Source organism: Sus scrofa, chromosome 1 (assembly GCF_054392235.1).
Source record: "Sus scrofa isolate SSC_HxYL_T2T_F1_AM1 chromosome 1, Sscrofa_HxYL_maternal_Yorkshire_Landrace_v2.0, whole genome shotgun sequence".
NCBI lineage: Eukaryota > Metazoa > Chordata > Mammalia > Artiodactyla > Suidae > Sus > Sus scrofa.
The window spans coordinates 143,367,630-143,383,940 of NC_139383.1; the positions used below are offsets into that span (position 1 = coordinate 143,367,630).

Sequence of the window (16,311 nt, forward strand, 5' to 3'; positions counted from 1 at the left end):
GGTATACACTGAACATATAGATTCGATGCAGTTAATACATTCTTGGAAGCAGACTAATTATATTCTAATTCAGTACAAAGTGTTAAAAATACATTTTATAAATGGCCTTTTGTAGGAAATTCTTTTTGCAAATATAAAGGCCATATCTTTCCTTGAAAGACCTGTTGATTTGGAGATGTTAGCCAGCTATCTTTACTAAAACACTTTACAATGCTAAAAATAGTCCACTTCAGTTAAATATGGATATTTTAAAAAAGAAAATCCCAGTTAGACTGCAACAGAAGGACATTTTGTGTGACAATATTTTGCATGATTAAAAATTTAAACAGAATAACAGCTATTTATATTTACAGTTACATGAGAGTAATTACTAAAGCAGACAAAATACTTAGAGCATAATTTAATAATGTTTTCCTCTAGCAAAGGTGCCAAAATTGTTATTTGCATAATTTTCACAATTTGTACTGAAACACAGCTAAGTGAAATTAGGAAGACATCTCTCCTCATCCACCTTCTTTCTTTTTAGGAGATGTAGGAAAGAGACTCCTCTGTCATAACAACTGATTTTTGTATAATGTCTCATAAAAATCATGGCCCTTGTGTCAAACCATTAGGTGGAAGAGATGTGATCCATTCATACTTTCTCTTTTAGGGTGGTTGTTTCAATGGCCAGCCTCAGCCCAACTTCAAGGCTCCTAATTATAACATTTGCTGGTTCAAAGATTAACCTTCTAAGAGGGGTATTCTGGGCTGTTGGTAACTTGATCAGCTTGGTCTTCTCTTGGTCTCTCTCTCTCTCTGGTTCTTTGTATCACAAGAGGGAGATGATGGTATCTGGCACATTCCTAGGATGACTTGAAGATAGCAGCCTTCTGTGTTTAGGGCTGAAAGATTGTGAACTCTGTTCGCTGAAATGCCACTCTGGGGAGGCGAACAGAACATTAAAAAAGCTTTAGCTGGAGGTAGTGGAGTGCAAGGAGAGTCGAATTTGAGAACTGGGACTTGAGTGGACATTTGTCCCTGCTTTCCACCTTAATAAAATCTGAGTGTTAACTGTGGAAAAGGGCATTTGAGAGATCACTAAAAATGAATCATTAGAGTGCCCAGAAGAGCTTTATTATGATGTACTGTGAATAACTTCAGAACCTACTCTGTACTTTTATATGTGCTTATCAGGTAACTGAGGAAAAACTGCATGCTGTTAACTTCTACTACAGAGATTAAGCAATGTGTGCTGCATTATAGAAGAAAAAGAGTTTATTTTTCTACTGGGTTCAGTCGCTATCCTTTAGAGAATTCTGTGGAAGGCTTGGAGAATAGATACTCTTTATTGATATATTTAAAAATTTTAAGTGAAATTTCAACTGTATATATAAAACATGAAATAAATTATATAAATATATTGTATATAAATATATAAGTATATTATATAATGTTTATATTATATAAATATGTAAAACATGATAATGTATTATAATACATAGTATAAAAATATAGTATACAATTTATAGATATATAAAGTAAATAAATTATATAGAAATATAATTATGAGAGTCACCAGCTTCAGTGAAGCACAAGCTAAGAATTTGGAAGCTTTTGTTCACTTCTGCTATAAAGGATTAGAGGGTTCCAGTCAATAAACAAAGCCATTTTATGGCTCCCGACGGGTAAATTGAGGGGACTGATTTGGTCAAGGACCAGTATGAGGATGTTTCTGTTCAACAGTTAACAGGATTCAACATGATATGGAAAATACAGGCGTGTAAAACTATACTACGACACTCACGTTGCCAGCTAAAGCCTAAAACACTGCCACATTTACATATGTGTCCATCTGTCTGTTTTTACACTTTATTTTTCCAACCAGTGGGTGAAGTGGTTTTCATCCAAGCTGCAGTCTGAAATTTTTTTTTTTCACCCACCACTTTCCATTATATCATATAGCTGCATATTTTAAAGTGCATGTTGTTTGTCTCTGGACAGACATTTACTTGCACAGCCTTGGCTGGGTTTCCGTGTCTCTCCTGGAAGGTTAGCTCATCTTGGCCGGCCTGAGATTTGCAGAGGCCTGCACAGGCCAGGTGGTCTCAGGATCACTCAGGTGGGAAGCAGTTTGTCGCCTGCTCCAGGTGGCAGGAAGCCCCCAGCGCAGGCCCAAGGCCAGGGGCCGGGGCCACAGTCCAGCCAAGCCGTTGAGAATGGAAGTGCTTTCGGTCTCTTCAGTGGAGAGCCTGTGTAAATCCTGTGTAAATAGAGGGAGGGGAACAAAGAATGAGCCCCTACAGCTCCAAGCATTTGGAGCCATTTGGGGCTGAATTTGCTAAATGCTACTTATACCGCCTGAAAAGTTGAAGAGAAAGGAGCATAAAATCCCCTCTTTTTTTCCCTTTCTGCTCCTACCCCGGGGGGAGGGTGTTCAGGACCAGGGAAGCCTGAGGTAAGCCGATGAAGACTTGTTTTTTCAGTGCTCTTTTGAGTGTGAAAAAGGTGGCCTGGGTCACTGTCCTCTCTTTAATGTCGGAAAACCCACACAGTTAGTAAATGTTGCATGTAAACGAAAGCGTTTCACCTCTTCTGCTTCCCTCCGTGCTAGTGGGCCATGAACTAGTCACTTGAAAAATCACAGAAAAATTTCACTTTAACGTGTCCAGACAGTTAAGCACAGCAGGAGAGTAAAAGAGATCAGTAATTAGCAGGTCTCACTGCTGGCCCCTCCCCCTCCCCCACTCACCCCTCCCCCTCCCCACATTTCTGGGTCTGCAGCTTCCCCCTCCTATAACCTCATCTGATGTGAAAAAAAGGTAAATTGCTTGTAGAAAGAGATTTACTTTGAGGATGGTTCTTGGAAAGTAAATTTTATAAGGCTAGAATCTAACACAGAACTGCTGCTTTTTTTTTTTTTTTTTTTTTTTTTTTCCCCCAATTCTTATTGGAAACCCTGATTCAGGTTTCTCAGTGGGATATCCTAAATGAAATTCCTGGAAGGTAGTCCCTGAAAGAAAATATCTTTTGACTCTTAGTACATTTTAATCCTGTTTTCAAAGTAACGTATTAAGAGGGAAAAAACCCATGAAGACATGATGACAGAAGATGAGTTCCCTAAGAGCTGTGTATTGCAGTTTTCTGGCTTCAGGAGACTTCATTTTTAACTGTAATTTTTCCAGTAGTCTGAACAGGCAACGGGCAGTTGCTCTTGGCCAGCACTCTCTCTTCTGCATTGGTTTTCTTAGGGCAGGTTTGAGAGATGGAGCACATTTTCAAAACACTGCATGACATGTGTCCCAGACATGTAAGGACCATCTTAGAGGAAAGCCATACATGTATGTGAGCAGAAAACACTAGGTGTGATACTTACACCCCATGTCCCTAGGGCAGGGAGAGTGGAGTGAGGGAGCCCGAGGCGGCATGGCTGATAGAACAGGTTACCAAAGCCAAGGACTCTCTTCATAGACACTTTCTTCAAAGCAGGTTACATTCTCATAGGGGCCTAATAATAGGTCTCAAGGCTCTTGCTACCCATTTGTCGAACCCACTAACATTTGTTTACTCTGTGTCAGGGCTTGGGAATCAGAAATAAGACATGGCTTTTGCCTAGAAGTAACTCATGGTCAAGCAGGACAGACAAATTAGTAAACAGATAAATTGCAAAATGGGAAAGTAAATATAACAGAGGCTAGAGTGAACTGTTGTAGAAATAGAAAGCATAGGATACCAACTCTGATAATAGATATTAGGGAAAGCTTTACAAAGGAATTTCCTTTTCCACTGGGTTTTGAAGTTTGAATAGGAGTTCGTGCAAAGGAGAATGGGTGTGAAAAAATGAGAAAGGGCATTTTAGGCCAAGGCACTGGACTAAAAGAATGGAATCTTGAAAAGTCCCAATTCAGAAAAATCTTTAAAATTAAACAGGTACACCTATGTCAAAATCATATTTAATTTGAACTTTAGACCCACAAGGAACAATAATAATCTTATAGATAATGGATTTAACTGTGTAAAATATGCCCCTATTCATTTCTTGGTTAATATTTACTTTTAAATGTGCTGTCACCCACTATCTCTTTAGTTCACAAATGTGAATATATAAGACCTCACTCTTGGAGACTGTTTCTTGAGCAGTGAGGGCTAATCCAGAATCTCGCTTCACTTTTCACCTCTTGTTTTCCTAGCCATCTTGAGGGAAAGGATAGAGGATGTGATCATGAGCTTTAAGGGAAAGCACCACTCTGCCCCTTCCTGACAAGTTACTTAATTCCATTGAGTCTCAGTTTTCTTTTTCTTTTTCTTTTTTTTTTCTTTTCTTTTTTCTTTTTAGGTCTGCACCCATGGCATGTGGAAGTTCCTAGGCTAGGTGTCAAATCAGAGCTATAGCTGCCAACCTCCACCACAGCCACAGCAACTTGGAACCCGAGCCATGTCTTCGACTTACACCACAGCTCACAGCAACGCTGGATTCTTAGCTCCACTGAGTGAGGCAAGGGTACAAACCCACATCCTCATGGATACTAGTTGGATTCGTTTCTACTGTGCCACAACAGAAACTCCTGAGTCTCAGTTTTCTTATCCGCAAAATGGAGTTGATAATAGTAGTAGTTATTTGGAACATTTCAAGTGCCCAATGAAAGTTACTTGTGATAAGTAAGATAATGAAAGTGACAACAGTATCAATAAAAAGAGGAGGAGCCTGTATTCTAGAGAGAGAGAAATGATGTAGAAAAGAAAATACCCTATTTAACATTAAATACAAAGATTTAAGAATTTTATAAACTTGTATATGTATCTGTATGTATGAGTATATATGACAGTAGGCAAAAATATGCAGTTCATCTACAAATATATTTGGATACTTATGTATAAATTAGCAAATTCTTTTTTATTTAGTTTGCTTGAGGTTTATAATCAGACATATAAATATTTATATATTCATGAATATACCCAACTCCTAGAAGTAGTTTGGAAGATGTGTATCTATCTGTCTATCTGTCTTAAATTAGTGAATTTACACTGCACAAAATAAAAAACTATAATGGGGAGTTTCTGGTGGCTTAGTGGGTTAAAGATGCGGCATTGTCATTGCTGTGGTTCCAGTCACTGCTGTGGTGCGGGTTTGATCCCTGTTCCTGGGCCTTTTGCATGTCGCAGGGATGCCCAAAAAAATGGTAACGAATGCAGTGAATTTCTGTTTATCGAAAAAAAAGAAGAAAAAACCTGTATTCTTTCAGATGAGACAGCATTCTTTTTTATAGCATTAATCATATATGAATATATTTAACTATTAAACTTGGTCCAAAACTGGGAGAAGTGAGGATTAAGTAACATAACAACCACTTACTCAAAAGAAATAGAAAATCAATTGACCAAAATATGTGTTCATTGGTCCTAATATTTCACTGAAGATACAATACTGACAGGTCAGTTTCAGATGTTTGCTATTTTTCAGGATGCCAAATGTCAGAGAAGCCTTATTCTATCTTTTAGGAAATGACTTTGAGGCAGAAGAATATGTTCCTCTAGGCATGGATCTGTGAAGTGGTTAATAGTTACACAGAGATGGCATCACAGCCCAGGAGATCCTAACTGTAAGGACAATAGGTTCTCAAACTGCAGCGTATCTGAGCTCTGAAGTCCAGTCTGGTGCTATCCATATAAGGGCTTCTGCTTGGACCACAATAAGCCCATTATAAAAAATCCTGAGTTTCAAAGACTCTTGCTATACTGAGAATATCCAAAGCCTTTAGAGGCACTGGCTTACTCATGGGAGTAAAGTTTGTACATTTCTGTTTGGGCCTGGGCTGGCCTGGACCAGTTCTAGCTCAGTCCCAACCCCTGGGCCCTAGATCTAATCTCCCCTCTGCACTTAGACCTTTACCTGTGGGATCAAGCTTTGTTTGATAACAGAATTCAAGTGAGGTAATGCTTTGAAAAGTGGAAAATAACTTACAATATTAATGTGAGAATACCAGTGGTAGTAACACTGGACTTGGAGTTAGCTGGACTCCAGTTTATCCTTGATTGCATGTTGCTGTGGAGTCAGGTAAGGCTGTAATCTCTTGGCCTCAGTTTCTTCACTGGTAAATGTCTGGGCTATTTTTTTTTTTTCCAGTGGTGCGGGATGATAGAATAGGAAGAAAAGATGGACTAAGCCGCTTTTGGTTGGCACACTGCACTTCCTTTCAAAAAAAAAAAAAAAAATTATGCCCACACCCACAGCAAATGGGGGTTCCTGGGCCAGGGATTGAATCTGAGTAACAGCTGCAACCTATGCTGCAGCTGTGGCATCGCCAGATCCTTTATCCCACTGCACCAGGCCGGGGATCTAACCTGTGCCTCCTTAGTGCCCCAGCCACTGCAGTATGATTCTTAACCCACTGCACCACAGTGGGAACTCCAGCACTGCATTTCTTTTTTTTTTTTTTTTTTTTTTCTTTTTTTTTGTCTTTTTGTCGTTGTTGCTATTTCTTGGGCCGCTCCCGCGGCATATGGAGGTTCCCAGGCTAGGGGTTGAATCGGAGCTGTAGCCACCGGCCTACGCCAGAGCCACAGCAACGCAGGATCCAACCCGCGTCTGCAACCTACACCACAGCTCACGGCAACGCCGGATCGTTAACCCACTGAGCAAGGGCAGGGACGGAACCCGCAACCTCATGGTTCCTAGTCGGATTCGGTAACCACTGCGCCACGACGGGAACTCCGGGCACTGCATTTCTGATAGGGCAAGGAGGCCACATCCTGATGCCATTGGACTTATCATAGTGCAGCATCACTGTTTGTATCATTTCTTTATTCCAAGCCAAACCATTGATGTCTACAATATAGACAGATGTTTGGCAAAATGGAGTAAGAAAATATGTCAGTGAAAGGATTTGGTGTCCTTATGCCTAGGTAGTTTTGATGGCCAAGAAGTTTATGGATTGGGGATTTATACTTTAGAACCATCTGTGGATCCTCTCATCATGTGCCCATATCTTCCTTGATTCACCAGCTACACAGTGAGAAATATGAATTTTGCCTACACCTGGAGACCTGCGGTACCCCAGGATTAACTTCCTGCTCCTGCACTCCCTCAGTATTGTTCTTCTAGGTAGGTGTAGACCAGGGCTGCTTTCCCAGGTGGGGCCCTGCTCTGAGCAGAGTGTGCTCAGCTACAGAAAGTATGTGTAACTTCCTGCAGAGCCTGAATGTAAATCCAGCCAGAGATGCTCTCAAAATACCCTAGAGTCTCAAAATGGAAGGAGACCCCAGAGATTAGGTTCAGGCTTTCAGACAACCAGTGCCAGGGGTAGCACAAAGGGGAGAGTCTTTTTGCCCTCCAGCAGTGCTTCTCAAACTTGAGTGTCATCAGAGTCACCTGAGTGCTTAGTCACAGTTTGTCTGGCCCCATCCATGGAGATTCAGATAACAGGGGGCTCTTGGGTGGGTCTAAGACTTTGCATTTCTCACAATTTCTTTGCCAGTGCTAAGGATGCTGGTCTGCATTTTGAGAGCAAGCTTCTTCCTTCCTGTTTAACCCTCACCACCAGAAAACAAGGTGGAGCGACCTTGCGTTAGCTCCTAAGTCAGTACCATGGCTTTCCCACAGTGAAAGAGGCGCGGGTCACACTGGAGTTGCTCACCATGACCACTAAGCCATGGCAGTAGAATAGAATTTTAACTATCTCCCTGTTCCTGAGGTTGCATCTTATCTCAAATTAGAAGGTCATCTAGTTCGGTGGCTTCCAAAAGCCAATTTAAGAACCAGTGCTTGGCTGATTGCATAAGCAAACCCAAGGAACTTGTTAAAGATACAAATTCCTCATTCCTGCCCTAGGATATTTTGATTCAGTAAGTCTGGGCCGAGGCCTGGGGACCTGTGTTTTTAACAATCTCCCCTGATAATTGAATCCACTTCAAAGCTATCTATCCACAGGCCTTGAGGATCTCTTTTCCATGGTCACACATAGTATGTTCAGTAACACACAGCTATTTTGAGTATCTTTGCCCCAAACTTAGACTGGGCCTTTAGTCAAGGGGTTAACCTTTTAAAAGAAACATGCCCAGTAGTTCTTTATTTCATTTTTCCTCATCGGAGGTAGCAATGCTGGTGGAATGGCCAGTAGGCCAGCCTTTCCAAAAGACTTAAGTGAGTACTGGGTTCTTCAAAGAAGCACCTTTCCTGACATGTTTAGAAGTGACTACATGCAGAGTTCCTATTGTGGCTCAGCAGGTTATGAACCACACTAGTATCCATGAAGACTCAGTTCGATTCCTGGCCGCACTCAGTGTGTTAAGGATCCAGCATTGCTACAAGCTGCATTGTAGGCTGAAGATGTGGCTCGGATCCCATGTTGCTGTGGCTGTGGCTGTGGCATAGGCTGGTGGATACAGCTCTGATTTGACCCCTAGCCTGGGAACTTCCATATGCTACATGTGTGGCCCTTAAAAAAAAAAAAAAAAAAAAAAGTAAAATGAAGTGAGTATGTGCCCTTTCCATACCATGCGCCCGTTTGGGACTGTCAAAGAGAACAAACTCTTTGACAAGTTCAGCCCTTTACTCACCCAGCAGATGGTCACTAGGTGTCTGCTCCAGCTCAGACAGGGAGGTGTGCTCACAAGATACAAAGATAAACAAGACACAATTCCTGCCCCAAGGATTCACACTTTTGAGTCCTAACTTGGATGTTGAGACGTATGCCATCATCTCCTGTACTTCCTTTGACACATCTGTTCCGGTGAACACCCTTTTCAGCACAGATGCCAAGGATCACCAACCCTCCAATACACACACCCCTAAAACAAGAAAACAATATCCACTTTAAGAGTTACTTAACTCCTGCATCACCTGCATGATTTTGTTTTTGGTTGCAGATCACACAATTACCTTTTAACTTTTTTCTTCCTGCTGTTGTTTGTCCTCTGTGCTGTAGGTGGTTCACCATCCACTGGGGTTAAAAAAAAAAACAAGTGTACTGTGTGTTTGAAGAAGAAAATTCCTATCTTTATAGAGGTATAAGCAGTAATATTAATTTAAAAGTCTAATGTCTAGTATCCAGTTATTATAATAATAGGCACATTTTTTTTCACAATTATTTGTTACTCTGGATCCAAATTCACATATTTTACAACATTTATATAAAATGGACTGCTTTATATTAAAATTCATGTAATGCTCCGGTCTTCTCCAGTTTAAGTCAGTCATCAAAGGATGCTCAATCCAGCTATGTTTTTTTTTTTTTTTTCTTGAGCTAAATATAGGGAATCATATAGTTTGAAGGTGCTACCAGCCCTCTTTGCTTTTAAGCAAGAGAAAATGCACTGTGGAAACATTCGTTTTTAAGGTCATTGATTGGGTTAAAAAGGCAAATGCCTTTTTTGGTTGAACTTCAATTAAGCCATTAATCTTTTGAAATAAGTATATTCAAAAAATATATCAAGAAGAGCTAAATGAGATTTTAACAAAATCCTGACAATTTCAGCTTAAACATATACACAGAAACCATATGTGCTTAGGAAGAAATATATACACACAGGCATTGTTTACAGTGTGTGTTTTTATATTTGGAAGACATTGAAGGAAGAGCCATTCCGTACATACATTATCTGAAATGTACATCCAGATAGCCCACATAGATTTTTCCATCCAGAGACAAAGATATCTTTATCCATGGTAGGTCGACAGACAGACTGACTGACTTCAAACTTGCACTTGCAGTGTGTTTTTTTTTTTTTCCTCATCTCCGGGTACTGCTTTTCAAAATCGCCTCAGGCTACAGAACAGCACCTCAGATCCCCAAGGCCCACTGCCTGGCTCCTAATAGCCACTCTCCATCTGTGTCACATGAACAGCTGATGAGAGTGCTCCAGTGTCTGGATTTTGGAGAGCACATCCACCCAGGTTAAAATGCTAGGGTTGCCAAGGAGCAGTCAGAAGCCATTAGTGTGGGTGAGAATTTGCCTTGCAGCAGTTCCTTGGCATGGTGGAAAGTGCGTACGCGTGTCCCTGCTGGAGCTTGTGTGTGTGTGTGTGTGTGTGTGTCCTTGTGCAAGTAACCCCCTAGTGTACATGGGTGTGCAGGGAGGGTAAACAGATGAAGATCAGACTCAGTCTAGCCAGGATTCAGAAGTCAAATGCCTTTTGTTTCCCTGTACTCTGATTAGTTCTTTGACTACTGGGGGTGCTTTGGACTCCCTCTTTTTTTTTTTTTTTTAATCATAACAGACGGCAGAGAAAAAGAGAACAGCAACTTCGGGGTCATGCTCTAGTGTTTGGGCAGATGGAAGGGAGCTGCTTTGCCTTGGGGCAGGGTGGTTGTAATGAAGTGGCCTGTCAGTCTGTAAATAGTGAGGGTCATCTCTTCCATGTGATGGAGGGTATCACATTGCAGTGAAAATGGAAATGTCAATAAAATTAATCTGCCAGCTCTTTGCTGTGGCTTTTCTGCTTCTCTGGTCAAAGAAGGTTGAGGGGGTTTGCAGTGCTAGAGGAAAAGGACAGGTACAGGGGAGCCCGCCAAGCAGACAGGACAGGTTCGAAGGCAAGGGGCCCAGGGCAGGATGTCTCGGGGGCCGCCCCATCCTAGAGGTGGCAGCGGGTGTGGGAAGGGGCTGGTGGATCTATAACATTCCCCGGGAAGCTGCAGAACGGCTCACTCAGGCTACATTGAGCACAGAGTTTATTGTTTTAGGCTTTCTTGGACAAGGTTTTTACTTAGCATGGGATTTATGGCATTTACTGCTAATGAATGTCTATTCTTAAATTACAAAAACCCCCATCTCAGCGCAATTCCCAGATGTCCTTCCAGGACCCTGGCTTCTTAAACACCAGCAGGGAGCATAAACTCTCCACTTCTCTGTTTTCCTCTTTTGTGTGGCTCCAGGCTAATGATGTGCAAGGAAAACACAGCCATCTCTAAAGCCCCAGTGCTGTCCCCGTATTCTTCATTTATTTTGCATTTGATTATGCCACAAGTCGGATCTTGTTTCTTTCCTTTTTTTAAAGTTATTAGTTCAAATATTAATGTAGGGATATGGCATATATTGCTCCTCTTGATTGATGCCTTCCCAAAAACAGGAAGACGTGCTCGTATGAATTTTAAGAAAGTAGGGGTCCTGCAATGCCTTGCCAGAAGAGTTTTTCAGATACATAATTTAGATGCCCTCCAGGCAGGCTTTCAAGGCATTTTTGCTGGAGGGCAAGAAAAAATAACTATGACTGTTAAAAGTAAATGATTTTTGCTAATGCACAATTAATGCCAGAGAAAAGCACAGAAGAGAAAGATGTTGATAGAAACTTCTGACTAAGTGAGCACCCTACCTTGATGTGCATCTTTTTTTTTTTTTTAATGATAATGATCAGTAGTGCAGAGAGCTAAAAGTTTTCATGTCTTTCAGTTGCTGAGTCCAGGGTCATCTGAGGAGTGTGTGAATGTGCGTGCTTAGGGGGTGACAGTCCTAGGCGGGGCTGAGCAGGCAGTGTGTTATGTGCAATGAACAGTGACACAGTTACTGTCACCTATGCAGGCAGCCTAGAATATATAGACTACAGAACATTTAACTTGATTACCCTACAGTATGTGCTCACTCTGGGCATGGAGATGTGTTTTCACCGAATGGGTTTTCTGATGGCGGTTTTCCCACATTGGATTCCATAATTGACAAAGAGCTACTACACTGTGTCAAGAGCACAATTATAATTGAATTAATGATATGGGCGAGTGTGAGACACACAAAATTAACATTTGAAGAGGCCTGGTTTAATTTTGTCTTTTACATATTTGTGTCTCCAATTATACTTTAATGAAAGAGAATATACCCGCTTAATGGATTTCTTTCAACAAGCTGAGCTGAGCTCATCATTAGCTGCTCGTTGTTGTTGGCACCCTTTCTGTGTTGTCTCTAATGTATTTTCGTTTCTTTCTACTAGGGGATGGTTTAGACAACAGTGTAGCTTCACCTGGCACAGGTGACGATGATGATCCAGACAAGGACAAAAAACGCCAGAAGAAAAGAGGCATTTTCCCCAAAGTAGCAACAAATATCATGAGAGCATGGCTCTTCCAGCATCTCACAGTAAGTCAAGATGAAAGAGAAAAATAAGTTTTGTGGGTTTTGCCTTCTCCTAGCAAATTAGATGAGCTCATCCAGACCCTTTTTGAAAATAAGGTACCTGTTTTCCCTTTCTTGAAATCCGATGGCTAACGGAGCAGTTAAGCTTTGCCCACCTATCACCACCCAAAGAGCATCCTGTAGAAAGGAGAAGTGTTTGTTTCTATAGGTCAAAAATGGACTTTATTCCAAATGGTCTAGGGCCCCAAATGGTATATATAAGTAAATGTGTTATTTATGCTAAAAGGTAAGAGAGAGACTTCAGATAATGCAGCTGCCACCAAGGGGAATGGCTGTAAGAAGCTAGTGACTCTGAAAATGTGGCTGATTACACTCTTAATGAAAGCATCTCCTCTAGGCAGCAAAAAAAAAAAAAAAAAAAAAAGCACCTTGCCACGTGCACGTCCAAGCTCATGGTTATCAGGTGCAACTCTAATCACTGAAGCAGCTTGCAAACATGTCTCGTGTTTATATGACAAATGCAGAAGGGTTATAGATGCTGTAATGCCTTTGTTTCTAAGGTAGAGATTAAAGGTTCTTTTGTATCAGTTCAAGTCCATTATCTTATGAGCAAATCCTGTGCACTTCTGGGAAGAGATCAACTACGTGCCACATTTTAAAAGTAATAGTTTATCCTCTTGTTTGCAGTCGGTTTTATGTGTCATTATATATACCGTTGACTCTAAGACTCTTGTGACAAAAAAAAGTACAATATGTGTTTACAGAGGAACTAGCACTCATATTTCCTGTTCATTTGGAAATTCTGGGGCAAGGGGAAAGATGTCAGAGGCTGTTTCTTGCTATAATATTGTTTTCAGGCCATTCTGTTTAGGCTAATGCTTAAAAATCGAGGAGCACATTGAAAGCCGAGGTCTTTGATTATCCAACTTGTGGGTTGCCATACTGAATGACATTAGTTACAGTGTCATGGGTCCAGGACAAGGTTCCACTTTTATTTATGGCAGTGGCTGCTGATCTGCTCTTCTCGCAGAGATACAAAGGGCAAGGGGTGGAGCAGCGGTGGGGAGGGCAAAATGATAGATTCACATTCCTAAATCGGCCATTTTGATGTAAGGACATTAGTAGCAAACTAAGGTGTATCGATCTGGCCTGTGGTGTCAGGATTAGCTGGGAGAACCAACGAGGCTGCCGTGGCAGTGGTTATTCTTGCCTTGCAGCTATGGCCATTTCAAAGGTCAGGGCCCCGTACTGACTGGGCTCAGAGGAATTAGACAGAACATGCAGTCTCTGGGCTGATTACTTAACCAAAGACAAAATAATGAGTCCTAAGCAAATACTGACTAATTGAAAGGGCTGTAAATCCATTACATATTGGTCAGGGATAATCAGGAGTATTTAATCACTTTTATCTATTCAGGAGCACTGAAGCTGCAACAGCAAAGCCCTGAACCTTGCCATGTGGTTATTATTCTCATCATTATCAAAATTACTTCACAGCTGTTCTTTGCTACATCACCTCAGCTGGAGATTTACTAACCTGTAAAATGTTTTTAATTTGGAAGTCGAATGAGTGTGAGGGGAGGGGTTTCTCATTTTTAACTGAAGGTTTGTTTGGTTAGAGTAGCAAGTAAGAAAGGCAGGGTAGGGGCCGGTGGATGGCAGGCAAACCGCCTTCTTCCCACCAGCTCACCTGTCGGGTTTCCTCCCTCTGTCTTCCTTCATGGTCGGCTTTCCTTGGTGGAAAATAAAGACTTGAGCAATTGCAGGCCCAGCAAACGTCTCTGTGTATTTTCACCCCCTCAGTCATCTAAACCAACGGCAGAGAACAACAGAATCTTAGTTCAGCTGCTTTGTTTGCAAACCAGGAAACTCAGACCCAAAAAGGGAAGTGATTGGCTGGAGGTCCAGCTGCCACCAGAACCTAAGCCTTCCTGGTCCCCAACCCTGTGCTTTTTCTCCAACGTTAGGATGACTTTGCTCAAGCTATGATCCCCTTTAACCATTGCATATCCATCTCACAACCTCCGCCCTCAAAACTCTCAGCGCCAAAGGGATGGGGGGCAAATAGGAAGACGCAAAGGGCTCTTTGCTTCACTTGTTTTTAAAAGTTTCCTGCTCGCGCAACCTTTCCAAGTGGAGAAGGCTTTCTTCTCTTTCTCTCTCTCAGCCAACTTTGTCCTTCACCACCAGGGTATTCTAGGCCTTGAGTCTCCCTTGGAGTGTCCAGAGCCCTGCCAGACCTCACCTCCCACCTCCCTATCCTGGATGGAACCCACCATGCACCATGGATACTACAAGAAGTTGTGCGTGGCCGGTGATTCCTAGGCACTCGTTGTGGCTGTGCTATGCCCTAGGTACTAGGTACCTTCTCCCCGGCCCAAGGGTGCTTTCACTTAGATAAACATGCATGAGGCTTTGTGCAAAATTCTCTGTCCAACCGAAAATTTTAATTAACGCCTGTTCATGGAGTGGGGAGAGAAGATTCAAATAGCCTGGCCAGGGGAGTTGGGAAACCAGCACTTCGAGTTCGGTTTCCCTGTGTCCTGACAGAACCTCGGTTAAGTCCATTAAGTTCTCTTGACCTCCCATTTCCCCATTTTTCTAAGGGAACTACATGTTGCAGGCTCCTTTCCCGAGCTCACGTGTTTTGGTTCCACACGGGAACAGTTGATCTGGGCACTGCTCTGTCCCAGCTTCCTGGTCATCTTCTCCTCACAGTCCTCCCCTTCCTTTAGATGTTCCATTAAGGGCTTTATTTTTCTCCTCCCCATGACCTTCTTCCACAACATGTCTCCTTCATTACTCTCCTTCACTGGCTGTGTCTCTCAATCCTCTCTGCTCCCCACCCCCTGCCTTTTCTGCACCTCCCATAGATGTAAGGAAATTTTCCCCGGCTTTCTCTTTGAAAACCTCTTCCATCTTTATCCCCGATGTCACCCCAACTGCAGAGAAGAGGTTCAGTAACTTTGATGAGGATGGTCCTGTAAAACTTCTACTTTCCCATCTTTAATGAGCAGAAAGATTTACTCGACTGTCATTCTGAGTGCAGAAACCAAGAATAGAGATCCCTAACTAGCGACATGTTAATTTAGACCCCTTTTCTTACATGCACTAACAGGCATGAGGAAGTCCTTGGAAACAGAGATGCCCCACTATATTTTTCTGTCATTTAATTAATTTCAACTTTCAAAGTGAAATGTTGGCTCTAGCTCACTGAAAATAGATGTAGTCTAAATTATTATTTCATGTAAATTTCTTTACAAGTGCATGATTCAGTGTGCATTCCTCCATTACTAGTCTCTTTAACATTATTTCAAACTGGTTTGTTCCCTTTTGTGCAGTATGACCTGTTCTTGTATTACAATAATCCCCTGATGTACCCTTTTTTCTTTCTTTTTTTAAAAAGAAGCTAATTGAATTATCTCATTATTTTAATTTGTTAAGCAAATGTATTTTGCATCTCAGGATGTGTTCTTAAAGAAGGGGGCTGCTGAGGCTTTGCCCCCTGAATGGGCCATTGGCCCATTTTGACATTCATGCATTCATTAACTAGCAGAACATAAAAGAACTCTGGTTGTATTTTTTTTTTTTTTCCCAAACACCCAACCAGCATGGAGCAACTTTTTCCAATAAGCCACAGGGGTCTCTCTACATATGTTCTCAACTGCAAGCTATTGTCACCTATTCTGAATACCTCAAAAGGCCCAGAGAAAAAAGAACCCCACCTCAACAAAGGCCAACTGTAGCAATTGTTAAGTCTAGTCTCAATATGACAAAAATCATTAACCTTCAGTTTTATTGGAAGAACAAGTTCCACTATAACTGTAACAGTTAAAACAATCTCCCAAATTCCTGTGTACCATCAGCTTTAGGGGAAAGGGTGATAAACTCACAGCTAATCGATGACATTGAGGAAAAGACTTAAACTAAATCCACAGTGGCATTTTGGGTTTTTTTAACCAAACTATCTGATGAATTGAGGCATTTCTATATTCTGCATTAACACTTAGTCTGAAGCTCAATAATTAGTTTCTAGTTTCTAGCTACTGCTCTCCAAAATGTCCTTTCAACATCACAATAATTTTCAGGAAATAAATCCATAGAAATGTTTAAAGCCTCACAATAATTTTTGGGAAATAAATCCATAGAAAATTTTTTTTTTAGAAATTCAACTAGCAAAAACGTCATGTATACTATTAACCTGGCTTCTATCAGTGGACAGCTCTGCCTGGCTTCTCAGACTAAGAAATCTAGTGAAAATTGAAGAAT

At 41.5% G+C, this 16,311-nt stretch overlaps 1 protein-coding gene across 23 annotated transcripts in view; it reads left to right on the forward strand.

The window, feature by feature from the left end:
- MEIS2 (Meis homeobox 2) overlaps positions 1–16,311 on the forward strand; it is a 209,578-nt gene that overhangs the window by 53,020 nt on the left and 140,247 nt on the right. For all 23 annotated transcript variants that reach the window (XM_084984157.1, XM_084984311.1, XM_084983900.1 and 20 more), the window contains 1 exon segment: positions 11,900–12,045. In XM_084984157.1, the coding sequence (XP_084840283.1) occupies positions 11,900–12,045 (146 nt within the window).